Here is a 26,671-nt window from a genome sequence, read left to right on the forward strand (position 1 = left end):
ACCACTGCTCAAACATTTAGCACTATTATAAGTTAGGGCCCAGAGTTTTTCTGTCAGGAAAACCTCCTGGCCCCAGTTATGACAGACATTTTGAAGATGCTTCACAATGGGAACCCACATAGAAAGAGTTTTCAGAACTTATTTTAGCATGTGGACTTTTATAAAAACATCATCACAGTGTTTGTTTATTGCAAGAAACAGAGAATAATTACAAAAAAGGTATTGGTGGCTCATCAGTTATGATTATAGGGGGCGGGAGTTTGTATTGACTAGAGATCTGACCAGGAAAAACTCAAGGCGCTTGTTACGGCTCTATGCTTCCCTTGAAGGACATGGCTATGATTAGAGGTCAGGGCAGATAACCACAAAGAGTCTGATTTAGGATCACTTTAGTATTTTAGATAATAATGAATAAGATTATATGGACAGATCCTAGATCAGGACTTATTGTGGATAGGGTCCCAGGTGTGCAGTCCATGTTGTTTTTAATCTCACAAAGAAATTCACGCCACAATAACCTTTGACAACTGGACCTTCATACTCACCTTTATCTTCCCTTAATTCTAATTCTCTTAATTATATTACTTTTATTACATATACAGTACCAGTCAAAAGTTTGGACACACCTACTCATTCAAGGGTTTTTCTTTATTTTTTATTATTTTCTACATTACAGAATACTAGTGAAGACATCAAAACTATGAAATAACACATATGGAATCATGTAGTAACCAAAAAAGTGTTAAACAAATCAGTAGCCAGCCTCTGCCTTGATGACAGCTTTGCACACTATTGGCATTCTCTCAACCAGCTTCACGAGGTAGTCACCTGGAATGCATTTCAATTAACAGGTGTGCCTTGTAAAAAGTTAATTTGTGGAATTTCTTTCCTTCTTAATGTGTTTGAGACAATCAGTTGTGCTGTGAGAAGGTAGAGGTGGTATACAGAAGATAGCCATATTTGGTAAAAGACCAAGTCCATATTATGACAGTCCATCATTACTTTAAGACATGAAGGTCAGTCAATATGGAACATTTCAAGAACTTTGAAAGTTTATTCAAGTGCAGTCACAAAATCCATCAAGCGCTATAATGAAACTGGCTCCCATGAGGACCACCACAGGAAAGGAAAACCTAGAGTTACCTCTGCTGCAGAGGATAAGTTCATTAGAGTTATCAGCCTCAGAAATTGCAGCCCAAATAAATGCTTCACAGAGTTCTCAACATCAACTGTACAGAGGAGACTGCGTGAATCAGGCCTTCATGGTCGAATTGCTGCAAAATAAACCACTACTAAAGGACACACCAATAAGAAGAATACTTGCTTGGGCCAAGAAACACGAGCAATGGACATTAGACCGGTAGAAATCTGTCCTTTGGTCTGATGAGTCCAAATCTGAGATTTTTGGTTCGAACCGCCGTGTCTTTGTGAGACGCAGAGTAGGTGAACGGATGATCTCCGCATGTGTGGTTCCCACCGTGAAGCATGGGGGAGAAGGTGTGATGGTGTGGAGGTGTTTTGCTGGTGACACTGTCGGGGTGTATTTAGAATTCAAGGCACAATTAACCAGCATGGCTACCACAGCATTCTGTGGCGATACGCCATCCCATCTGGTTTGCGCTTAGCGGAACTATCATTTGTTTTTCAACAGGACAATGACCCAAAACACACCTCCAGGCTGTATAAGGGCTATTTGACCAAGGAGAGTGATGGAGTGCTGCATCAGATGACCTGGCCACCACAATCACCCGACCTCAACCTAATTGAGATGGTTTGGGATGAGTTGGACTGCAGAGTGAAGGAAAAGCAACCAACAAGTGCTCAGTATATGTGGGAACTCCTTCAAGAAAAAGCATTCCAGGTGAAGCTGGTTGAGAGTGTGCAAAGCTGTCATCAAGGCAAAGGGTGGCTACTTTGAAGAATCTAAAATATATTTTGATTTGTTTAACACTTTTTTGGTTACTACATAATTCCATGTGTGTTATTTCATAGTTCTGATGTCTTCACTATTATTCCACAATGTATAATATAGTCAAAATAAAGCAAAACCCTTGAATGAGTAGGGGTGTCCAAACTTTTGACTGGTACTGTATGTCTTTCATGATTCATTCCTTTTACATGACTTCATTTAATTTCAGGTCATCAACTGAAGACCATTGTAGATATTGCTGTATGATTCTATAAGTGAAATTGTTCAGTATGGCACAGAACCCTAATTGGTAAAATCACATCAACACATCTCAAAGGTTTAAAAATCTCAAAATTACATATGTACACTTCTTCAAACCCAACATACGACATCCACTTGGCACAATTTCCTCTGATACCTTAAACTCTCCATTCTTCTGCCAAACTTCAAACCAAGATGGTGGTTTGGTGGTTACTTTGTTGTTGGTTCCTGAGTGCTAACCCTATTCGACTTGTACTGCGACATACTACTGAAGTTCTGGTCGGGCGAGAGGTTGATGCGGCGTACATTGAGGTCTGAGGCGAACGCTCGCGCTTTCTGGTAGAAGAAGAGTGAGAGCTCCCGGTCAACCAGAAAGTTGTGGTAGATCGTAGCCAATCGCGTGCAGAGCTGGAGCTGGGACTTCTTGTTGCCGAGATCCATGGCTGCTGCCAGCGCCAGGTGGTAGTACCCCGCGGCATCGTAGGGGTCCTAAAGGTCAAAGGTGAAAGGTTATGGGTCAGGGTTTAGAGGTGAGATTGGATGGGGTCAGTGGAGGAATCGTTAAAGCTGTTTCCGATTATTTTACCTTCAGGTCATAGAAGATGATGTCCCCTAGCGTCTGATAGACTCGAACGTAGTACAGGGTTTCCTCATCAAACTCCAGGGGTGTGGGGCAGAGGGAGAGGGTCTTCAGGTAGTAGTGTTCAGCCAGTTCAAACTGACCCAGACAGTGGTACAGGGTGGCCAGCCGGTGGAAGGCCACGCGCTCATTTAGACGATTTCCTATTTCAAAATATACAACCATCATTTCATTAGTTTTTCTTAAAAAAATGAGCTATAACCAGGCTATGGCATTGCACTTGTTTTTTCTTCCCTGGCACAATTTCTGCTGATAATGGCTATTTTTCCGTTTTATTCAAACTTAATTGAATGTATTCATGTAGGTTGCTGTGGATAAGAGGATCTGCTAATTGTAAATGCAGATTTCTCTAGGGAAATACAAGTAAGGACTAGCTGTGAATCTCATACTACTCCCTCGACCCAACCAACTCGCTCAGAGGGTCATCCGTTGTCACGTGTTGTTGACAAAACTGAGGGTGACTTCCAGAAAGGGGCAAGGGGGAACAATAAACCCATCAACTTTGGGACACACTCATGACTTGAAGGATGCAATTCATGTTCCACTTTTAAATAATAAAACAAGCATGAAATTCAAATGAACAAACCCCCCTGTCATTTTACAAGATATAAACCTCAGTAACAGTTAAACATTTCATTTGGGAGTTATTTCATCTTTTATGTGTCAAGTCTCGAAATCAGACATACAACAAAAAAAAAATACACATGGTATATAATTAGACACACCTCTCCATTCTCCATTTCTGGACTAATTAGACCCTACATCCTCCATCATTTTCACACCCTCAACTTTGGGACACTTGTGCATATGGCGGAGGCGCGCGTCAACTTGCAAATGGAGGACAGAGGGGCTAGGGGAAGGAGAAAGGGGTGATTTGGGATTCAACCTAGGTCTGGGCTAAGTTAAGTCTGACATCTGGTGGCCATAGCTAGAATACACTGGCTCTGTTGTGTCCTACCCAGTGTAACACTGATGTCCAGGGCGGCCTGGGCGTACTCCACGGCCTCTCCATACAGCTTCAGTTGCAGTAGCAGCTCCACCAGCTTGTTAGACAGCCTTAGTCTGGCCTCTGTACTGCTGGTCCTCACAGCGATGGGCAGGGCACGGTCCTGTAGACACACAATGATACACACACAGGTGAGATCACCTACAGTACCAGTCAAAAGTTTGTACACACCCACTCATTCAAGGGTTTTTCTTTATTTTTACTATTTTCTACATTGTAGAATAATAGTGAAGACATCAGAACTATGTTGAGATGTGTCTGTTGGAAAAGTTTTTCTCATGGTGGTTGAGAGAATGCCAAGAGTTGGCAACAGTTAATGCTGTCATTAACGCAAAGGGTGGCTACTTTGAAGAATGTCAAATATAAAATATATTTTGATTTGTTTAACCCTTTCTTGGTTACTACATGATTCCATGTGTTATTTCATAGTTTTGATGTCTTCACTATTATCCTGCAATGTAGGAAATAGTAAAAATAAAGAAAAACCCTGGAATGAGTAGGTGTGTCCAAACTTTTGACTGGTACTGTACATGTACACACACAAAGACATTAGGTCACACACACATGTAGACATACACATGCATGCATGGATGCATGCATGCACACACACACACCCTCTGTCCTACCCCATATAAGCAGTGTGTGCATGTGTGTATACCCTATAGAAGCAGACAGCCTTCTCTCTCTCCTGGTTGAGGTTGAAGAAGACATCTCCTGCTGCCTCCAGCAGCTGTAGGATAAAGTGTGTGTCTCCTGTACTCAGGCCCACATCTTGGGCCACCTGGGAGGAATACAAGAAGCAATAAGTCAATGTAACTCTGAGTCAATGCTGTCTGCTCTGTATAATAGAATAAAATACAGTAGAATAAGTTCTGACCTGTACATAGAGGTCCACCAGTTCGGTTTGGCCCAGCATTTGGTATATCTTCCCAGCCTGCAGCCAGGCATATGCCTCCTTTTCCTTCCGGCCCAGGTCTATGAAGATACCCAGGCTACGCTTGGTGTAGTCCAGAGCCGACCGCCTAGCCCTGGACACGGAGATAGAAAGGAAGGGACAGAAATGTTATAATTTGCTGCCAACTAGAGACAGACAGACATACACACATCTCACACACACACACACACACCTCTCTGTCCCCAGACTGAGGTATAGCTGGCTGATGGTCTCCAGCACCTCGCCCTCCTGTCCCCTGTCTCCCCGGGTCGCCAGTATGGCAAGCTGATGTTCGTTGTAGATAATGCACTGAGCTTCGTCAGAACATACAGCTCCGTACAGGTGGCACAGACGCCGCGTCGCACTTAACTGACCTGGGACACACATAACATGGATGGATAATCAGGTCAACATAGCAACAGTATATACACGGAGTGTACAAAACATTAGGAATACCTTCCTACTATTGAGTTGCACCCCCTTTTGCCCTCAGAACAGCCTCAGTTCGTCTGTGTATGGACTCTACAAGGTGTGGAAAGTGTTCCACAGGGATGCTGGCCCATGTTGACTCCAATGCTTGGGTAATTAAGTTCTGGTCAAATCACAAAAAAAGAACACGACTTTTTGGCTTATTCTACACCCTAAAATTACCACTTTCTATACTTTGCCGAAATTACACAAGAATGTTACAAAACCTCCAGGGCGCCCTATTGTAGCCGACATTGACGCAGTAACGGCCCCTTTATCAACTTTTTGTAGATTTTTTTACAAATTAGACCACTCGCAGAACCGCTCCCCTCCTTTGTAAAGGACACCAGGAGTTTGATCTCTATTATTAAATCTATTGATCCTCTCCCTGATAATACTTAGTTAGTTACTTTTGATGTTGAGTCGTCATACACGAATATTCCACACGAGGGCGGTATCAAAGCCATGGAACATTTTCTCTTGCAACGTGACCAGAATGAACTACATTCCAGTGCATGCATTATAACATTGGCTGAAATAGTACTCACAACTACTTAATGTTTCTAAATTATTTCTTTATTCAGACGCAGGGTACTGCTATGGGATCCCCTATTGCTCCTAACTATGCTAATTTGTATGTGGGTTACATGGAGAAACAGTACATTTTCAATCCTCTCAAAAATATTTTCTTGCCCAACATTATTATTTGGAAACGGTACATTGATGATATTTTTGTTGTATGGTGGAGTGATGCAAAACAGCCCTAGGCATTCCATGCTTTTCTTAACTCTTGTTCCCGAGCACCTGAGATTTACTATGCAATCTGACACACAAATCAGTTTCCTTGATCTTCCGATTTTGCGTGGGGATAATGTTCTATACAATGATATTTACAGGAAACCTACTGATCGAAACAGTTTTTTTGAGGGCTGATAGTTGTCTGCTTCCCTTGAAAAACAATTTCCCCTTCAGCCAATTCTGTCGAATCAAAAGAATTTGCAAAAAAACAATCAGATTTCAACAGCAATGGTCAGATTAATACTGCCATTGGTTAAATCAAAACAAATCGATACATTATCTTTTTCAAGGACAGTCTCGCAAAAAGAAGCATTCTTGCGTTCTAACTACCCGCTATGCTCTGAACAAATTAAGGGAATCGTCCACAAACATTGGCACATTCTAAGATCCGATGACAGTATCGGTAATATGTTTTCGAACCCTCCCGTGGATGTATTCTCGCGGGGCAGAAATCTCAGAGATCAATTGGTAAACTCTGATTTACCGCCCCAAAACTTCCCTGCACGTCTATATGCGCCTCTACCGGATGGAAACTAAACTCAGCATAAAAAGAAACGTCCCTTTTTCAGGACCCAGTCTTTCAAAGATTATTCGTAAAAATCCAAATAAGTTCACGATCTTCATTGTAAAGGGTTTAAACACTGTTTCCCATGCTTGTTCAATGAACCATAAACAATTAATGAACATGCACCTGTGGAACATCGTTAAGACACTAACAGCTTACAGACGTTAAGCAATTAAGGTCACAGTTATGAAAACTTAAGACACTAAAAAGGCCTTTCTACTGACTCTGAAAAACACAAAAAGAAAGATGCCCAGGGTCCCTGCTCATCTGCAGATGTGGCCAGGGCAATAAATTGCAATGTCCGTACTCTGAGACGCCTAAAACAGCGCTACAGGGAGACAGGACGGACAGCTGATCGTCCTTGCAGTGGCAGACCACATGTAACAACACCTGCGCAGGATCGGTACATCCAAACATCACACCTGCGGGACAGATACAGGATGGCAACAACAACTGCCCGAGTTACACCAGGAACACACAATCCCTCCATCAGTGCTCAGACTGTCTGCAATAGGCTGAGAGAGGCTGGACTGAGGGCTTGTAGGCCTGTTGTAAGGCAGATCCTCACCAGACATCACCGGCAACAGTGGTCGGCACAAACCCACCGTCGCTGGACCAGACAGGACTGGCAAAAAGTGCTCTTCACTGACGAGTCGCGGTTTTGTCTCACCAGGGTTGATGGTCGGATTTGCGTTTATCGTTGAAGGAATGAGCGTTACACCGAGGCCTGTACTCTGGAGCGAGATCGATTTGGAGGTGGAGGGTCCGACAGGAATGTCAGTGTTCTGCTATGGCCAGCGAAGAGCCCGGTTCTCAATCCCATTGAGCACGTCTGGGACCTGTTGGATCGGAGGGAGAGGTCTAGGACAACTCCCCCCAGAAATGTCCGGGAACTTGCAGGTGCCTTGGTGGAAGAGTGGGGTAACATCTCACAGCAATAACTGGTAAATCTGGTGCAGTCCATAAGTAGGAGATGCACTGCGGTACTTAATGTAGCTGGTGGCCACACCAGATACTGACTGTTACTTTTGATTTTGAACCCCCTATGTTCAGGGACACATTATTCCATTTCTGTTAGTCACATGTCTGTGGAACTTGTTCAGTTTATGTCTCAGTTGTTGAATCTTGTTATGTTCATACAAGTATTTACACATGTTAAGTTTGCTGAAAATAAACACAGTTGACAGTGAGAGGACATTTTTTGTTGTTGCTGAGTTGTTGTTGTATCTGAGCTCCTAGAGCAGGGGTGGGCAAAGTTTTTGGCTCGAGGGCCACATCGGGATTTTGAAATTCAAAGGAGGGCCCCATTTTCCGGGGGACCAATTGTTTGTTAAAATCAATTTGCGGGGGCTTCTCGAGTGGCACAGCGGTCTAAGGCACTGAATCGCAGTGCTTGAGGTGTCACTACAGACCTGGGTTCAATCCCAGGCTGTGTCACAGCTGGCCGTGAATGGGAGACCCATGAGGCGGTGCGCAATTGGCCCAGCATCGTCCGGGTTAGGGGAGGGTTTGGCCGGCCGGGATATCCTTGCCGCTTCGCACTCTAGCGACACCTGTGGCGGGCCGGGCGCATGCACCCTGACAAGTCGCCAGGTGTACGGTGTTCCCTCCGTGGGCCGGATACGGCACGCGGGCTGTACTTTGCCCCTCCCCCTTGTCCTAGAGTGTGCGGCTCTCCTTTACTCCGCTACCCAGCACCTCACCTAAACAGGTGTGCGTTTCTTTCGCCTCCAGACTCCAATGATTCCCACAGTTGTGTCAAGTTGGCTGGATGTCCTTTGGGCGGTGGACCATTCTTGATACACAAGGAGAACTGTTGAGCTTGAAAAACCCAGTAGCGATGCAGTTATTGACACAAACCGGAGCGCCTGGCACACACTACCATACCCCGTTCAAAGGAACTTAAATATTTTGTCTTGCCCATTCACCCTCTGAATGGCACACTTGTCTCAATTGCCTTCTTTAACCTGTCTCCTCCCCTTCAGCTACACTGATTGAAGTGGATTTAACAAGTGACATCAATAAGGTGATTATATCTTTCACGTGGATTCACCTGGTCAGTCCATGTCATGGAAAGAGCAGGTGTTCATAATGTTTTGTACACTCAGTGTATATGTGACCAAAAGTGATTCAAACCTCTCCTGCAGGCCACAAGACTGTTAGCCTGCTAAGCTCGAGTGGTTAATGGATATGGACTCAAAACATATTTGGGGATGAAATGATGAATCAGGAATCTTGCATGTGGAATTCATTTCACGTGTGTGTGTGTGTGTGCATAAGTTGACAATTTCTATGCGTAACACACTTACACTGAGAAAAGGAGGTAAGCAGTAAAAACACTTACTGTCTAAATGGTTTGACTTAATGGCCATCAGCAGAGCCCACTCAAAGTAGATCTTCCCTCTTTCCAGGAGTCTCTGGTTCACACAGTGTTGTCCCAGCTCCAGCAGCACTGTAATAAAGTTCACCTCATGCTCCCCTCCACCCAGCTCTGAGAACAGCTCCACGGCTTCCGTGAGATGCCTCTCCGCCAGTCCCTTGAATTTTATTTTGGGTGAAATAATATATATATACTGAAAAAAATATGAACGCAATTTCACAATTTCAACGATTTTACTGAGTTACAGTTCATATAAGGAATTCAGTCAATTGAAATACATTTATTAGTCCCTAATCTATGGATTTCACATGACTGGGAATACAGATATGCATCTGTTGGTCACAGATACCTTTAAAAAAAAAGTAGGGGCCTGGATCAGAAAAGCAGTCAGTATCTGGTGTGACCACCATTTGCCTCCTTCAGCACGACACATCTCCTTCACATAGAGTTGATCAGGCTGTTGATTGTGGCCTATGGAATATTGTCCCACTCCTCTTCAATGTCTCTGCAAAGTTGCTGGATATTGGTGAGAAATGGAACACTGTCGTAAACCTCGATCCAGAGCATCCCAAACATGCTCAATGGGTGACATGTCTGGTGAGTATGCAGGCCATGGAAGAACTGGGACATTTTCAGCTTCCAGGAATTGTGTACAGATCCTTGCGACATGAGGCCGTGCATTATCATGCTGAAACATGAGGTGATGGCGGTGGATGAATGGGACGACAATGGGACTCAGGATCTCATCATGGTATCTCTGTGCATTCAAATTGCCATCGATAAAATGCAGTTGTGTTAGTTGTCTGTAGCTTATGCCTGCCTGCCTGCCCATACCATAACCCCACCACCACGGGGCACTCTGTTCACAACGTTGACATCAGAAAACCGCTCACCCACACAACTCCATAAATGTGGTCTGTGGTTGTGAGGCCAGTTGGAGGTACTGCTAAGTTCTCTAAAACAGTTGAAGTTGGCTTATGGCAGAAAAATGAACATTCAATTCTCTGGCAAAAGCTCTGGTGGATATTCCTGCTGTCAGCATGCCAATTGTACGCTCCCTCAAAACTTGAAACATCCATGCAAAGTTTACAGTACCCTTTTTTTGTCCCCAGCACAAGGTGCACCTGTGTAATGATCATGCTGTTTAATCAGCTTCTTAATATGCCACACCTGTCAGGTGGATGGATTATCTTGGAAAAGGAACAATTCTGGGATCTTTTATTTCAGCTCATGAAACATGGGACCAACACTTTACATGTTGTGTTATTATTTTTGTTCTGTGTACATCTAGTAAGATGTGGATTTGATCCCAGAGGATATCACTAGAAAACATTTTTAAAAAAATTCCCCCCCAGTGGTCCTCGATGGTAAAACAAACAATGTCGAATGTAAAAGACAAGAAGAAGTTACAAAACCAAAACCAAAACATTACAACCCTACCTTAGCCCCAGCCTTCAGACAAAGCAACCCCAGGTTAGCCTGCGCGACCGCCCAGTTGGCCCTGAGAGAAGGGTTTATTTTACAATAAGGAAACAGTATATAGTATCAATAGCAGTGAAGGCTGATTGATTTGATACAATGTACAAATTTAAAACACACAAGAATGATCATTACCTGTCCTCAAACTCCTCACACACATAAATGGCCGCCTGGTAGCTCTCTGCCGCCCTCCGCAGGTCTCCCGTGCGTCGAAGGGCCACACCCCTCATGTTGTGGACCAATCCTTAATAATTCAATTCATCAATCTTAATTTTTTCAATTGGGAAATTTGACAAACAGCCAGGGTACAAACATACAGCAGATATAAACATAAGATAAACAACAACGAGATCACACCTTCCTGTGGAGTAGTGCAGTGTTCTGGCATGGAGGCCAGCACTGAGTCGAGGACATCTAGTGATACCTCCGGTTGGCTGTTACAGATGTGCAGCCAGGCTAGCCACACGAGGGCGCTGATGCGTTCAGGGCTGCTAGTGGCGCCCGATGATGATGACGGCCCGCAATGATTGTCTATGAGAGTGTGCATGGAGAGCACCGCGCGTCCTAGTATCCCGTGTTTCTGAAACAGCTGGGATAGGCAGAGTGTGAGTCCCTGGCTTAGAGTGTGGTCACCATTGCCACCGACTCCAGCTAATTCCCCAGTGAAAGAGAGCGACCGGCTCAGATACAGAGCCACTTGAGCTGGAATGGTGTCTTCCTGCTTCCGTATCCCATAGAGTCTGGCTGTGTTCTCCAGCACTAGCCCCATTCCATTCAGACAATCGGCTAGCCTAGCGGAGGGATGCATTGTGGCTCTCCTGGCTGAGCTGACACAGAGATGGGGGAGGGAGAGCTGGCTGTACAGTCTCCCCAGGCTCAGGTAGCCGTGGCTGGGCCTGACGCTCCGGACACCTGCTGGCTCTGCCGAGAGAACCAGAAGTCTCTCCAAGAACGGGACAGCGTCCTCCCCCTCGCCTCGCCTCCAGTGGAGCTTTGCTAGAAGGAAACAAGCACGTGCTTCAGCCATCTTGTTATGAGCGAGAACCGCTTTCTTTAGGATGAACTTGAGAACTTCAGAGTCTTTTTCTACAGTAGAGACGCAGTCAGGGATACCCATAAGCAATGCAGCAATCCGCTCTGACAAAGCAAAGTACTTCTCTGTGTTTTTTTGCATGAGATAGATCACAGCTAGGTTTACGTAGATGTTAGCTAGCATTAGCATGTCCGTGAATCCATCTCGAGGGATGCTGAGGGCCTCCTCGAAGTAGACTCGAGCTTGGGAGAATTTTGAACTTCCCGCGCAGAGTTTCCCCAAAAGCAAACAGAGGCGGCTCTGCGACCAATGGAGACGCTTCTTCCTGGCCGTTTCCCTGGCTATGCCTAAGTATGCCACCAATTCGTCAATGTCGTCCGAGTGGCCGCTGAAAGTGGCAAGGAGCAGTTCTGGGGTTTGTGCGTAGAGGGTGCCAAAATCTGGCTTGTAGTCAGAGCCGCCCAGAAAGGATAGAAGAGGAAGGAGTTTCTCTTGGTTGGTGGTGGTGCCTTCCTCTACTGGGTGGATGGTGAAGTGAGGCCCACTGGGTAATGTAGTCTTAGAGGACTCACTGTGGTCCTCCAGAGTTCCGTTTGTCATCACAGTCGCACAAGGCACTTTCTCCTTCCCTTCTTGTAGAATCTCTTCTATCTTCCTCTTCAGTTCTGCTTGTTGGTGAGCGTCCATGTTTCCTTGGGAACCATCTGTAAGACATTAGATGAAGATGACTATTTATGATATGGTGGACATGTGGGAGGAGCCAGAATAAGTTAATTATTTGAATATTTTTCGTTGTTGAGAAAAAAAACAATATAATACTCAAACCCAACCGTCCAGACTGTGCTATTTGTACAAAGCAAACAATAAATACGCCTACTTTGAGTTGGTTCCTTTGGAGAATCTGGTTGATCAATCAGATCTGGAATAAAAGGGATAATTCATGAATCAATATCAAAACTGACCGTCTTTACACAGTATGGCAGTCTTAGAGAGCTGTTCATCACGAACAAAATGCACTTGCACATTTCTCAATTTCTGTCTCACCAAGTTTGTAGACGGATCCAACATCATTCTGGGAGATTTTCTTCAGCAAGGCAATAGTTTCTTCTTTGATCTGCTCTTCTTTCAGGTTAAAAAATAACCTTTCTTCTTTGTCTAGGAATATGTCCGCCGACCTAAAAGGGGATTGATGAAGCAAAAGAAGGTAGAATATAGGTAGAATGTTTGAACATCTAATTCACCATGGCTCTGAAAGCATTGTCCAAAGTCTATGTGCATTTACTGCATACACTAGAATGCCTGATATCATAGAGCTGCATAGTTGCAGGGAAACATCATGACGCAGTTCATCAAAATATAACTCATCAGAAGGATACACTTACAAAGGATATCGGCTGATTGAGTGAATGATTGATTGATACAACTCAGGGAGATACACTTACTCACAAAGGGTATCATCAGCTGGCTTGACCAGTGTTGTCATCACCAGTCCCACCTCTCCTGTCCTCTCCAGCCTGCCAGTGAACCACTCGAAGCACGACACCAACAGGCCCACAATGAGGATGTGATCACCCTGCTCCAGGCTCAGCTCATCTGGCCCTCCTGCGTCATACTCCACAGTGGCAATGCAGGAGCCTGTGGCTAGCATGGGAAGAGGAGGATACAGAGAGGGAAGGATGGAATTCGAATTTTAGGGTTGGTTAAGAATTCCCCCACTAGTGGGTTTAGAATTCCCCCAATAATTCAAATTCTATGGGAAAGAGACCGGATGGAGGAGACCTTAGAACTAAGATATGTCTAGGAAATGATCCTACAGATGGGAGAATGGGAAGTCAATGAAGAATACTACAGAACTAGATTACATTGATTTACTGTGTAGAAATCTGTACAGTGATGGAATATGAACTGCTTACCAAACTGGCAGAGGAAGTCACATGCTGGCTTGCCACTACCAACTAAGATGTTCTCCGCACAGGATTTCAAGAACCATCTTTAAGGAGGGAAATAATATAAAGTTTATTTCCAAAATGCTATATATCTATTTTCAGAAATGTTGGTAAATTAGCTTTTATTGTTTAATGAATTTCTGAAAGATATTGGTGTGTTTTTTCACTATCTAATCATGGCATTGGGTGGTTCAATGACAGACATGTATTTGTTTAAAATCTATCACGATGGTTTCATTTCAGAAAGACATAATAATTTTTTTCTCCAAAATACAGTATATTTATATTGCAGAATATTAACAAATGGTGAAATTATATATTTTACTGACTGGTGGAAGGGTATGACGGGCTCCAGGGCTGGTTTGGGCTTGGTCCCCCGGGCTCCATCCCCCAGGGACAGTACAGTCCACCCCGACCCCAAGAACGGGGGCTCGAACAGGGCTATGTCCCCCTGCTCCAGGTATAGGTCACTACCAGAGGTGGAGCTGTCAAACATCTGGGTGGAACTGCAGCTGGCGAAGAAGGAACCTAAGAGAGGGGAAGAGATTTGGTAATATTTTATTTGAAGAGCTTCTAGGAATGTATAACATTGTACCTAATATCTGATAAAATCCCAGCTAGCAAATTTTGTTCCTTGGAAGTTGTGGGAATGTACGTTTTTGGTTTCCCATTGGTTCTGGGAACAAAGTCATATGTTTCCTGACCGGTTGTCACGATCGTTATATAAATAATCAGACCAAGGCGCAGCGTGAGTAGAGTTCCACATATTTATTACAGGGAAACTTCAAAACAACAAAGAATTAACGAACGTGCAATACGTAGCGCACATAAGCACTCACACAAACAATATCCCACATCGCAGGGGGGAAAAATATAACACACTAAGTATGAGCCCCAATTACAGGTAACGATTCTCAGCTGCCTCTAATTGGGAACCATACACATACACCAATATAGAAATAAACTCACTAGAAATCCCCCTAGTCACGCCCTGACCTAAAACACGGTCAGGGTACTGTCACGCCCTATGGTCAGGGGGATTCCCCCCCCCCCCCCCCCCCAAAGGTGCGGACTCCGACCGCGAAACCTGAAACTAGATGGGGAGGGTTAGGGTGGGCAACTACCGTTGGTGGAGGCTCCGGTGCGGGAAGTAGCACCCGCTCAGACCGTGGATCCGGCAATGGAGCCAGGCTGAACGCCGTGCCCGGACTGGTCACCAGCGCAGAGGAAGGCTCCGGCCATGGAGCGGGACTGGACGCCGTGCCCGGACTGAGCACCGGCGCAGAGGAAGGCTCCGGCCATGGAGCGGGACTGGACGCCGTGCCTGGACTGAGCACCGGCGCAGAGGAAGGCTCCGACCATGGAGCAGGACAGAACGCCGTGCCTGGACTGGGCACCAGCGCAGAGGAAGGCTCCGACCATGGAGCGGGACAGGATGCCGTGCCTGGACTGAGCACCGGCGCAGAGGAAGGCTCCGACCATGGAGCAGGACAGAACGCCGTGCCCGGACTGGTCACCAGCGCAGAGGAAGGCTCCGACCATGGAGCGGGACCGGACGCCGTGCCTGGACTGGGCACCGGCGCAGAGGAAGGCTCCGGCCATGGAGCGGGACTGGACGCCGTGCCTGGACTGAGCACCGGCACAGAGGAAGGCTCTGGCCATGGAGCGGGACTGGACGCCGTGCCTGGACTGGGCATCGGCGCAGTGGAAGGCTCCAGCCATGGCACCGGCGCAGGAAGCTCCGGGCCGTGGACTGGGGAGGCGCACTGGAGGCCTGGTGCGTGGAGCCGGCACAGGTTTCACCGGACTGATGACACGCTCTTCAGGGCGAGTGCGGGGAGCCAGCACAGGACGTACCGGACTGGGAAGACGCACTGGAGGCCTGGTGCGTGGAGCCGGCACAGGTTTCAGCGGACTGATGACACGCTCCTCAGGGCGAGTGCGGGGAGCCTTCACAGGACGTAGGTTTCACCGGTTTCACAGGTTTCACCGGACTGATGACACGCTCTTCAGGGCGAGTGCGGGGAGCCAGCACAGGACGTACCGGACTGGGAAGACGCACTGGAGGCCTGGTGCGTGGAGCCGGCACAGGTTTCAGCGGACTGATGACACGCTCCTCAGGGCGAGTGCGGGGAGCCTTCACAGGACGTACCGGGCTGGGGAGGCGCAATGGAGGCCTGGTGCGTGGAGCCGGCACAGGTTGCACCGGACTGATGACACGCTCCTCAGGGCGAGTGCGGAGAGTTTTTAAACGTTTAAACGTTTTTTAACGTTTCGCCTGTACTAGGAACATCTATTTTTAGGTTGCAGGAAGGCTCTGAGAACTTTTTACTATGTTTCCCTAAATGTTTTCCCGGGAGGTTTTATTAACGTTCTGAGAATATAAATTATAGGTTATTTGATGGTAATTAAATAACATTCTGAGAACATTTTAATGACAATTTTGATAACAATGCTAGCTTAAATTAACTGTTTTGAACTCCAAGTACCGATATAAATGAATTTGCTTAGACATTAATCATGCAAACACAGATTCAAACCTATGATCTTCTGTTCTCTAATCATGGAATTAGTCCACTGCGCCACAAGGATGGACCTAGCATGCCATGCTTTTTTAAACTGATACAAAGCTGTTCATTTTAGTCTATTCAACAGACCCCATTTCAAAGGAAACAAGCACTCATTGAGATCAGGTGTGGCCAATTAGAAGGCGTGGCCAACACACCTGAACACACTTATCAAGATGGAGGATTGAGAGAGTTTTGTTGATGCTGGGAAGGAAATATATCTGTTTTCAAATAACATTCTTAGAACGTCCTTTGAACGTTACTAATATTGTCTTGTGTTTTTTATGGAAAGTTTTCTTAATGTTCTGAGAACATGAGTTTAAATAGAACCATGAGGAAAACTGCAGAAAACGTTATGCTGAAGTACTGACATTACAACAAAAGAACGTTGTTTCTTAACATTCTCTGAACATTCTGAAAACATGACTTTAAATAGAGACATGAGGAAAACCTGCAGAAAACATTATGCTGGAGTACTGAAATTCCCACCTAAGAAACATATGGTCCTCAGCTGGGTATCCTGCACCATTCCCAGAACATTGTGGGAAGGTTGTATGCAAAATAACCATAGGACAACCACGCTCTCAGAAACATATGGTTTTCAGAACGTTAAATGCTAGCTGGGATAACTGTACCATCTTATAACACTATAAGCTTATTTTCTGAGGATTTGGCATGATTGGACTAGGGATCGATGTCCCAACCTTCCAATCTTAGGTCGGACACTCTAACCATAAGGCCACTGAGTTGGTCAACAACAATGCACATTGCAAACATAGTAAAAAGCTGTCAGTCAGATATCTTCATGATAAAATTAACAGCAACATTTTAGGAATGAGTAGAGAGTTAGAGAGTTACCCTCTTGCATGAGGATGCCTTTGTACATTAGGTTGAGAGTGTCCTCTTGGATAGAGATCTCTATGCCCACGTTCTTCTGGTCCATCGAGCTCAACCAGTAATCCTGGTCTAGGAGCAGGTTCTCCATGCACTGACCCAGAAAGCCTGGGGAACAGAGGTCAGAGGTTAGAGTGCAATAGGTCAAAGGTCAGCCAGAAGTCCTGGTCCAGCAGGAGGTTCTCCATACACTGGCCTAGGAAGCCTGGACAACAGAGTTCAACAGGTCAAGTTAGAGAGGAAACTGTCATTTAAATTCCAGTTGGTTTTTACCTAGTATTTGTTAAGAAATTATGTAGCTAGTACTTTCATGTTCTAAGAAAATATAACACATTTGATTTGAACATCTAATTAATCAAATTCAAATGTATTTATAAAGCCCCTTTTCATCAGCAGATGTCACAAAGTGCTATACGGAAACCCAGCCTAAAACCCCACACAGCAAGGAATGCAGATGTAGAAGCACTGTGGCCAAGTATCCTCTTATCCCACACAAACAGAGTTTGTTGTTCTGTAGTTTCCCTTATCTGTGTGTTTATAAGACATACCCATTGTGTAATATGTGGTGAACTTCCATATCTCTTCGAATGTTTTGAATGCGACGAATATAACGTTTTCTTCACTGTGGATGGAGACCAGCCTGGCAGAGAGTTCCTTAAGAACAGGAGAGGAGAGCAGAGGAGAGGTTGTACATGAGATGTTGACTCATTTAAACCTGTTTGGTCAATATGAAGCAATGTAATCTGTGAGTAAGATACGTATTGGTATTCAATGTGAACAATTACCTCGTGGATACTATTTTTATGTCTCTGTGTCCAGCATGAAGGACGTTAGAGGTAGTTTTGCAAGCCAATGCTAACTAGTGTTAGCACAATGACTGGAAGTCTATGTCGCGGCAAAGCAGGTTATAACAAATGTGCAAAAATGGCACCACCATACATAAGGCATTCCTTCCATTCAATCTATCTTTACACACTTGCGATAATCCCACATAAGCTGTGACCAAGCATGTTGACCAAGTGGGGTGTGACTGAGAACAGTATCATACCGAGAGCTGTTTAGCTGTACATATAGATTACTCTTGAAAAAACATATTGCCTCAACAAGACTTACCCGGATACGTAAAGGTTGAATGAAGAGGGTCATACCGTAAAGAGAGCGTTGACCTCCGCGCTGTCGGCCTCCAGGAGGCAGAGTTTCCCCCGCAGCACTTCCTGAGACCCCTCGTCTGCAGGGTGCCTGTCGGGCCCCTCCACGATGGCCAGCAACATGGGTAGAGCTGGAACACAACGTGACAGGAACACAATATAATACAACAACATGTAGGCAGGAAGCCTGTCCGGCCCCTCAACCATGGCCAGCAGCAAGGGCAAGGCTACAACAACATGATACATATAAAATGGCACCCTATTCTTTATACAATATAGTGCACCGTGTTGACCAAGACCCATAGTGTGTGTGAGTGTGTGTGTGTGTCAGTCTGCTCCTTTGCGATAGACTTTGAGTACTTTTAAAATACAGTTCGTTATAATACACTCCAATCAATATCTGTCTCTAACGCCAATCTAAGGACACATTACATCTCCATTACAGTCTATGACAAGCTGCGTATGAGCAATTCTTCTCGAGTTAATGTTTTGTAGGAAAGAAGTGGTGACAGAGATACTCAGGTGACTCAATAATAAAACAAGAACATTGTGTTTTAAAACACCATGCTGAGGTAATTAACTTCCTCATTCTACAATTATAGCCTATTCCATAACATCCAAAGGTAGGTCAAAAGTTTAGGTTAAGATTTGCCATTGTTAGAGACAAAAAGCAACTAGAAACTCTCAGAAATAATGTCAATATGCTGACCGGTATAGTACTAATACTTTATCCTCAATTTTGCTTTACTTCCTATTTCTTGATTAACTGAGGGCTATTTTGGAGCCTACAGTATCACTAGTCTGGTGACATTTTGACTGACTGACAGTGTGACTGACCTACAAAGATTAATCAATGACTTCAAAGAGTCTTGCTCAGGCTCTCTCAGGTCCAAGGTGTAAGATAGTTAAAGTTCACTGTCAACCACATGATTTACCATAATGAGAAGTGAATTCCTAGCCTGGTCCCAGATCTGTTTGTGCTGTCTTGCCAACTCCTATGGTCACTGTGATGCTAAAGGTAACAATGACCATACGAGTTGGCAAGACAGTTCAACAGATCTGGGACCAGAAAAAACAAAATTCAATGTCACCTCGCCTGCCCTAAATTAATTTGAGGGTTTTTAACGATAATAAGTCTACAGTGGTAGTGTTGATCAAACTACAAGAGAAGGCAGAAAGCAACCAACTGAACCCAAAACACTGTTTGTGGTTCTCAACCCCTGCTATTGATATCATGATGGTGGAAAAATCAGTCTGCATGAACTCTGAAATATCATGATGGTTTGTAGCAGAATGTCAGTCAAAACCCACAGTTAAATAACAGAGCTCATCGTGTAGAGAGAGAGAGAGAGAGAGAGAGGGAGAGAGAGAGAGAGAGAGAGAGAGAGAGAGAGAGAGAGAGAGAGAGAGAGAGAGAGAGAGAGAGAGAGAGAGAGAGAGAGAGAGAGAGAGAGAGAGAGACAGAGAGAGACAGAGAGAGACAGAGAGAGAGAGACAGAGAGAGAGACAGAGAGAGAGAGACAGAGAGAGACAGAGAGAGACAGAGAGAGAGAGAGAGAGAGAGAGAGAGAGAGAGAGAGAGAGAGAGAGAGAGAGAGAGAGAGAGAGAGAGAGAGAGAGAGAGCGAGAGAGAGAGAGACAGAGAGACAGAGAGAGAGAGACAGAGAGACAGAGACAGAGAGAGAGAGAGAGAGAGAGAGAGAGAGAGACAGAGAGAGAGAGACAGAGAGAGAGAGACAGAGAGAGAGAGACAGAGACAGAGAGAGAGAGAGAGAGAGAGAGAGACAGAGAGAGAGAGAGAGACAGAGAGAGAACCCATGAACCATAACTACTCCAACTGCCGAAGCCAAACCCCAAATTCTCTCCACTCCTCATTAGAATACTGTGGTTGGAACTTTTGTAAAATTCCATTCAATTTCATGAAAGTTCCACATTGAGAATGAAGTGTCTGATATACATGCATGAGAAGATGGAATTGACCCTTTAACTGGTGTCAAATGTCTGGGGGTCCATCCATAAAGCATCTCAGAGTAGAAGTGCTGATCTAGGATCCATTTTGCTTTTTAGATCGTAATTAATTACCTGGACAGGTGGGACCTGATCCTAGATCAGTTAAATGTTACCTGTTGGGAAGTTGTCTTCAGACGTTGCCATGGTTCCCCTTACACTGCCAGCTTCTCTGGAGAATGACCTCTCTGTAATAAACAGGTGCATTGGTTATGAATAGAGAGACACAACATATTATAAGCCTTGTCATAAGACATTTTAATGGGCCATACATGCTTAGAACAAGTTATAACTCATTGTACTGGGATGCTTTAAGTAAAGTGGTAACAACATATAACCAACAATTGAAGACAGAATTTATACTATTTTGATAAATATTTTAAAAAATTTAACTGGGCGGTTCGAGCCTTGAATGCTGATTGGCTGTCAACCGTGGTATATTAGACCTTATATCACGGGTATGACAAAACATTTATTTTTACTGCTCTAATTACGTTGGTAACCAGTTTATAATAGCAATAAGGCACGAGGGGATGTGGTATATGGCCAAAATACCACAACTAAGGGATATTCTTATGCACGACAGCGCAAGAGTGCCTGGATAGAGCCCTTAGCTGTGGTATATTGGCCATATACCACAAAACCCTGAGGTGCCTTATTGCTATTATAAACTGGCTACCAACGTAGAATGCAAGATTGTAAAAAAAATAGGTAACAAATCAATCTTTCTATTACTTTGTAGTACTTCATTGTTCATTTTGGGGAGACAGAGGGTGACATGTCTTTCATGTTGTTTATTATGACAAGTGCAGGAAAGAGAGACAGAGAGAGAAAGAGAGCAAGAGAGAGAGAGAGAAGGCAAACAGGAGGCATCTGCCAAGCTCTGATTTCATAGGGTCCCCATCTAAGCAGGAAGAATAGAAAGGGAGGGAAAGGGGAACAAAACAGACCACCATAGACCTTTAAATCATCAAGTTGTCAAATAATTCAATCAAACGGAGCTATTATGACTATTCATAGTACTAGACAATCAATCATCAAAATATTAGCACGGTCAAATTAGTTTTACATTAGATATTTGGTGGATATTCGTTTTTTCTCTCATCAGTAGTTATTGGACCAAGCATGCCATGACTATGAAAATGATATATTCTGAATCAGGGGAGGATGGACAGAAATTCACAACTTTTTTCATTTGTTAAAATGAAGATATAATTTTTGTTGTTGCTTTCAATCTTCAATAGATCTTAGAAAAAGCGTGCCATGACTATGAAAATGATATATTCTGAATCGGGGGAGGATGGAAGAAAATCCACACATAATTTTTTTGGGGTCCATCCGCCCCTGATTCAGAATATATAATTTTCATAGTCATGGCACACTTTGTCTAAGATGTATTGAAGATTGAATGAAGAAAAATATATATACAGTACCAGTCAAAAGTGTGGACACACCTACTCCTTCAAGGGTTTTTCTTTATTTTTACTATTTTCCACATTGTAGAATAAAAGTGAAGACATGAAAACTATGAAATAGCACATATGGAATCATGTAGTAACTAACCTTGATGACAGCTTTGCACATGTAACGGATGTGAAATGGCTAGCTAGTTAGCGGTGGTGCGCGCTAATAGTGTTTCATCGTTTACGTCACTCGCTTTGAGACCTTGAAGTAGTGGTTCCCCTTGCTCTGCAAGGGCTGCGGCCTTTGTGAAACGATGGGTAACGACGCTTCGTGGGTAACTGTTGTTGATGTGTGCAGAGGGTCCCTGGTTCGCGCCCGGGGCGAGGGGACGCCATAAAGTTAAACTGTTACATTGATGCTGTTGACCCGGATCACTGGTTGCTGCGGAAAAAGGAGGAGGTCGAAAGGGGGGTGAGTGTAACGGATGTGAAATGGCTAGCTAGTTAGCAGTGGTGCGCGTTTCAACCGGTTACGTCACTCGCTTTGAGACCTTGAAGTAGTGGTTCCCCTTGCTCTGCAAGGGCTGTGGCCTTTGTGGAGCGATGGGTAACGACGCTTCGTAGGTAACTGTTGTTGATGTGTGCAGAGGGTCCCTGGTTTGCGCCCGAGTCGGGGCGAGGGGACGCCATAAAGTTATACTGTTACACACACTCAAACCATCAAGCGCTCTCACGAGGACCACCACAAGAAAGGCCCAGAGTTACCTCTGCTGCAGAGGATAAGTTCATTAGAGTTACCAGCCTCAGAAATTGCAACCCAAATAAATGCTTCACAGAGTTCAAGTAACAGACACATCTCAACGTCAACTGTTCAGAGGAGACTGAGTGAATCAGGCCTTCATGGTCGATTACTGCAAAGAAACCACCACTAAAGGACATCAATAAGAAGAAGAGACTTGCTTGGGCCAAGAAACACGAGCAATGGACATTAGACCGGTGGAAATGTGTCCTTTGTTCTGATGAGTCCAAATGTTAGATTTTTGGTTACAACTGCCGTGTCTTTGTGAGACGCAGAGTAGGTGAACGGATGATCTCTACATGTGTGGTTCCCACCGTGAAGCATGGAAGAGGAGGTGTGATGGTGTGGGAGTGCTTTGCTGGTGACACTGTCTGTGATATATTTAGAATTCAGGGCACACTTAACCAGCATGGCTACCACAGCATTCTGAAGCGATACGCCATCCCATCTGGTTTGCTCTTAGTGGGACTATCATTTGTTTTTCAACAGGACAATGAACCAAAACACACCTCCAGGCTGTATAAGGGCTATTTGACCAAGAAGGAGAGTGATGGAGTGCAGCATCAGATGACCTGACCTCCACAATCACCCGAACTCAACCCAACTGAGATGGTTTGGGATGAGTTGGACCACAGAGTGAAGGAAATGCTGCCAACAAGGGCTCAGCATATGTGGGAACTCCTTCAAGACTGTTGGAAAAGCATTCCTCATGAAGCTGGTTGAGGGAATGCCAAGAGTGTGTGTAACGGATGTGAAATGGCTAGCTAGTTAGCGGGTACGCGCTACTAGCATTTCAATCAGTTACGTCACTTGCTCTGAGACTTAAGTAGGGTTTCCCCTTGCTCTGCAAGGGCCGTGGCCTTTGTGGAGCGATGGGTAACGATGCTTCGTGGGCGACCGTTGTTGATGTGTGCAGAGGGTCCCTGGTTCGCGCCCGTGTCGGGGTGAGGGGACGCCGTAAAGTTATACTGTTACATTGATGCTGTTGACCCGGATCACTGGTTGCTGCGGAAAAGGAGGAGGTTGAAAGGGGGGTGAGTGTAACGGATGTGAAATGGCTAGCTAGTTAGCGGGTACGCGCTACTAGCATTTCAATCAGTTACGTCACTTGCTCTGAGACTTAAGTAGGGTTTCCCCTTGCTCTGCAAGGGCCGCGGCTTTTGTGGAGCGATGGGTAACGACGCTTCGTGGGTGACTGTTGTTGATGTGTGCAGAGGGTCCCTGGTTCGCGCCCGTGTCGGGGCGAGTGGACTGTTTAAAGTTATACTGTTACATGTGCAAAGCTGTCATCAAGGCAAAGGGTGGCTACTTTGAAGAATTTAAAATCTAAGAAATATTTTGATTTGTTTAACACTTCTTTTGGTTACTACATGATTCCATATGTGCTATTTCATAGTTTTGATGTCTTCACTATTATTTCTACAATGTAGAAAATAGTAATAATAAAGAAAAACCCTAGAATGAGTAGGTGTGTCCAAACTTTGGCTGGTACTGCACATATTTTAAGAAACAAAAAAAGTGGTTGATTCTGAATATATAATTGTCATAGTCATGGCATGCTTTGGTAAGAGCCATTGAAGATTGAAAGTCTGAATATTTTTCTCTCTCCAAATCTCCCCACAAAAAACAGCTGTAGATGTTTGTCCATTCTCCGCTGATTCAGAATATATCATTATCATAGTCATGGCACGCTTTATGTAAGAGCTATTGAAGATTGAAATCAGAAATCATATATATTTTTTAAAGTATGGATTATTCTCCATCCATCCCTGATTCAGAATATGCCATCTTCATAGTTATGGCATGCTTGGTTCAATAGCTATTTAGAAGAGAAAACCGAATAAACACCGAATATCCGATATAAAACTAATTTCACCTTGGTCAAACTATTCCTAAAGATTATCATTACCTAAAGGTTTGTATTTGAGAAAAGAAATACATCTAATGATTATATATGGCCTTGGCCTGTAATATATCCCCAAATAGTCCTAATTAATAACAATATCACTGTAGACTACTACTGCAGAGGGTTGTACATCTGAGTGTACTTTTTTACTTGTATCACTTACTCACCCATTTTTCTACTTCGGGTGATAGTCTCAATTTTTACCGGATCATGGTGATGATGCTTGTGGTCATCTGCTGAGAGCTTTCTCCGGTAACCGCGACTCGTGTCAACTCCGTTACCCACCGCCACCGCGACCGGTTCTACCTCCTGTTCCGCATTTGACATCTTCGATCAAATAATTTCCCACTTCTCCATGTAACCTTAGTGGCCCTACCGAAAACCCCGCGATCGACAGTGGATCACGCGCCACCGCGCCCTCCTTGCGCCTCGCGCGCACTATCCACGCAGAACGCATAGGGGAGGGGGCAAGGGCTCATAAACTTTTACTTTCCTGGTCGAAGATAACATGAAACGTTTGAGTAAACCCCACACTTAGAGATGCATTGTCATAGAATACTAGTAATATGGTGTTGTCAACTTGTTACTTACGGTATTCTAAATTAGAGAAAATCGCTGTTTTACTTATAGATTTCCCAACATCATCAGAATTGTCATGTCCTTTCCTGTGACGTTTGGCTCATGAGACACCAGTTCACTGTGTCACAGGTGCGGAGAAAGTGCACTGAACAGGTTAATAATCCCTGACTAAACAAATAACGTTTCTTTATTTTCCAAAATCCACTGCGCTGACTGTTCTGTCAACAGAAACAGGAATTCCCAGTTATAAATATAGGCCATAGGCCTGTGGGAAAGATTTTACTTATTTTTTCAATCCTCAAATGCATTTTTCCAGAACTTTGAGTTCTGGGTGTTTTATATAAAACATTTCCACCTCTCTGACTGAATTATGTCATTCATAATTCCTTGGTATCTCAGCTATTTCACATTCTAAAACGGATACTGCAGTAAACTAGTCCGAATCAAATCATATCAAATCGTATCGGTCACACACATATTTAGCAGATGTTATTGCGGATGTAGCGTAACGAAATGCTTGTACGCACGCACGCATGCACACACATACACACACGAGAAAATGTATACATCCAAATGTATTACGCTTTATCCCAATCTAAGAATGTTTAACACTTGCATAGACCTATTGATACAGTTTATAATTCCAATTCCTATATAGCCTATAGGCCTAGCCATTGCATCATTTGAACATTTCCACAGTGTCTCCTGCATGCACTCATGTGTCCTTTGCCAAAACTAAACTCAGGCACATCCTAGGAAGCATCAGCGTTTCCCTTTCCTCTTCTATATCAGCCTGGAGTTAACACTTAGTATAGTCTGCTGTAGGCTTACACTACAGCGCTATGGAGTCCAACTGACTGAAAAGAATGACCCAATATTGCCATTAGCATCTGTAGTATTAAATGTGGTTTTAATCACTTTTCGCACTACTAAGAATTGTGTGACCTATGAAATGCGGACAAAAAGCATAAACATAAAAACACACAATAATAGCCCATAACACAATAACAAAATATATAATCAATGCAACACAATATTTAAAAAATGTCTAACACTACTTTTAAAAAACTTTTTTTTAATGAAAGAAATACTTTGTGATGTGCATGTTTTCTTTCTGAAAAAGTCGCGTGTTTAGTTCTGCTGTTTACCAGGAAATAATAACCTACTGTAAAAAAATAGAACACGTGGTAGATATCAATTATGACATCAGGGTTCCATCATAATTGAGTTCTATGATGTATCCGAATTTTCACATTATTCCCTGGGAAACAGAACCAAACATTAGACTGGAATGCACTTTTCACCAAACATATGCAAATCCTTTCATAAGTCAAATATTACTTCAATGAGCAGAGGTGTGTGAGTTACAATGACATCCAAACTTTTTCAATCGCCCATCCTTCACCAAGAAATTGATCTACGAAGTGGTAAGACTACAAACTGTTCAATTATTAAAAGATTGTGAATGTATTTCCATAAAAGGTTTACTATAAAGAAGGTTTATTTGCTTGAATGTGTCTTTTTCTCTATAATTTACAAATAAGTCAGCATACATTTCCAAGTACTGGCTTGATGACCCAAATGGCACCCTATTCCCTATGCAGTGCAGAACTTTTGACCAGGGATAGGGTTCTGTTCAAAAGTAGTGTACTATGTGGTGAATAGTGTTCCATTTCTCTAGTCACAAGTAGTGGACTTTGTAGGGAATAGGGTGCAATTTCTCTGGTCAAAAGTAGTGCACTATGTAGGGAATAGGCTGCTGCTTTGGACATTAACCTTTACTTCTGCCTGTCTTCCCTCCACAGGGTATTTTGATGAGGTATTTAGTATTCAGGAGCATGACCAGCAGTCTGGCAGGGCCAAATGGCGCTACTCCATACCCGATGACCCTGAGGCAAACCTGGGAGGCACCTCCAGAGTCCCCGACCACCTGCAGGCTGGTTTCCTCT

General features: G+C 44.1%; 1 protein-coding gene across 1 annotated transcript; it reads right to left on the reverse strand.

The window, feature by feature from the left end:
* Window positions 1-138: 138 nt before the first annotated feature.
* Window positions 139-24,596, reverse strand: LOC139534325 (SH3 domain and tetratricopeptide repeat-containing protein 1). The gene is made up of 20 exons (XM_071333385.1): window positions 24,311-24,596; window positions 20,152-20,223; window positions 18,029-18,159; window positions 17,429-17,534; window positions 16,845-16,988; window positions 13,749-13,947; window positions 13,387-13,463; window positions 12,916-13,114; window positions 12,518-12,648; window positions 12,351-12,392; window positions 10,798-12,177; window positions 10,576-10,684; window positions 10,402-10,462; window positions 8,926-9,118; window positions 4,944-5,124; window positions 4,694-4,844; window positions 4,475-4,597; window positions 3,769-3,919; window positions 2,757-2,953; window positions 139-2,659 (listed from the first exon to the last, which is right to left on the reverse strand). The coding sequence occupies exons 1-20, from the start codon at window positions 24,468-24,470 to the stop codon at window positions 2,381-2,383; spliced, it is 4,086 nt and encodes a 1,361-aa protein (XP_071189486.1). The 5' UTR covers window positions 24,471-24,596; the 3' UTR covers window positions 139-2,380.
* Between the last annotated feature and the right edge of the window lie 2,075 nt (window positions 24,597-26,671).

Source organism: Salvelinus alpinus, chromosome 11, assembly GCF_045679555.1.
Source record: "Salvelinus alpinus chromosome 11, SLU_Salpinus.1, whole genome shotgun sequence".
Lineage (NCBI taxonomy): Eukaryota > Metazoa > Chordata > Actinopteri > Salmoniformes > Salmonidae > Salvelinus > Salvelinus alpinus.

What these genes read in the sequence shown, in the direction of transcription:
- LOC139534325 (XM_071333385.1), bottom strand. Translation starts at nt 24,470, where the DNA reads ATGTCAAATGCGGAACAGGAGGTAGAACCGGTCGCGGTGGCGGTGGGT. An exon ending in GCTGATGATACCCTTTGTGA is followed by an intron (nt 12,649 to 12,915) that starts GTAAGTGTATCT and finishes ATCCCCTTTTAG; the next exon opens with GTCGGCGGACATATTCCTAG. An exon ending in TCATCTTCTATGACCTGAAG is followed by an intron (nt 2,660 to 2,756) that starts GTAAAATAATCG and finishes TTTGACCTTTAG; the next exon opens with GACCCCTACGATGCCGCGGG.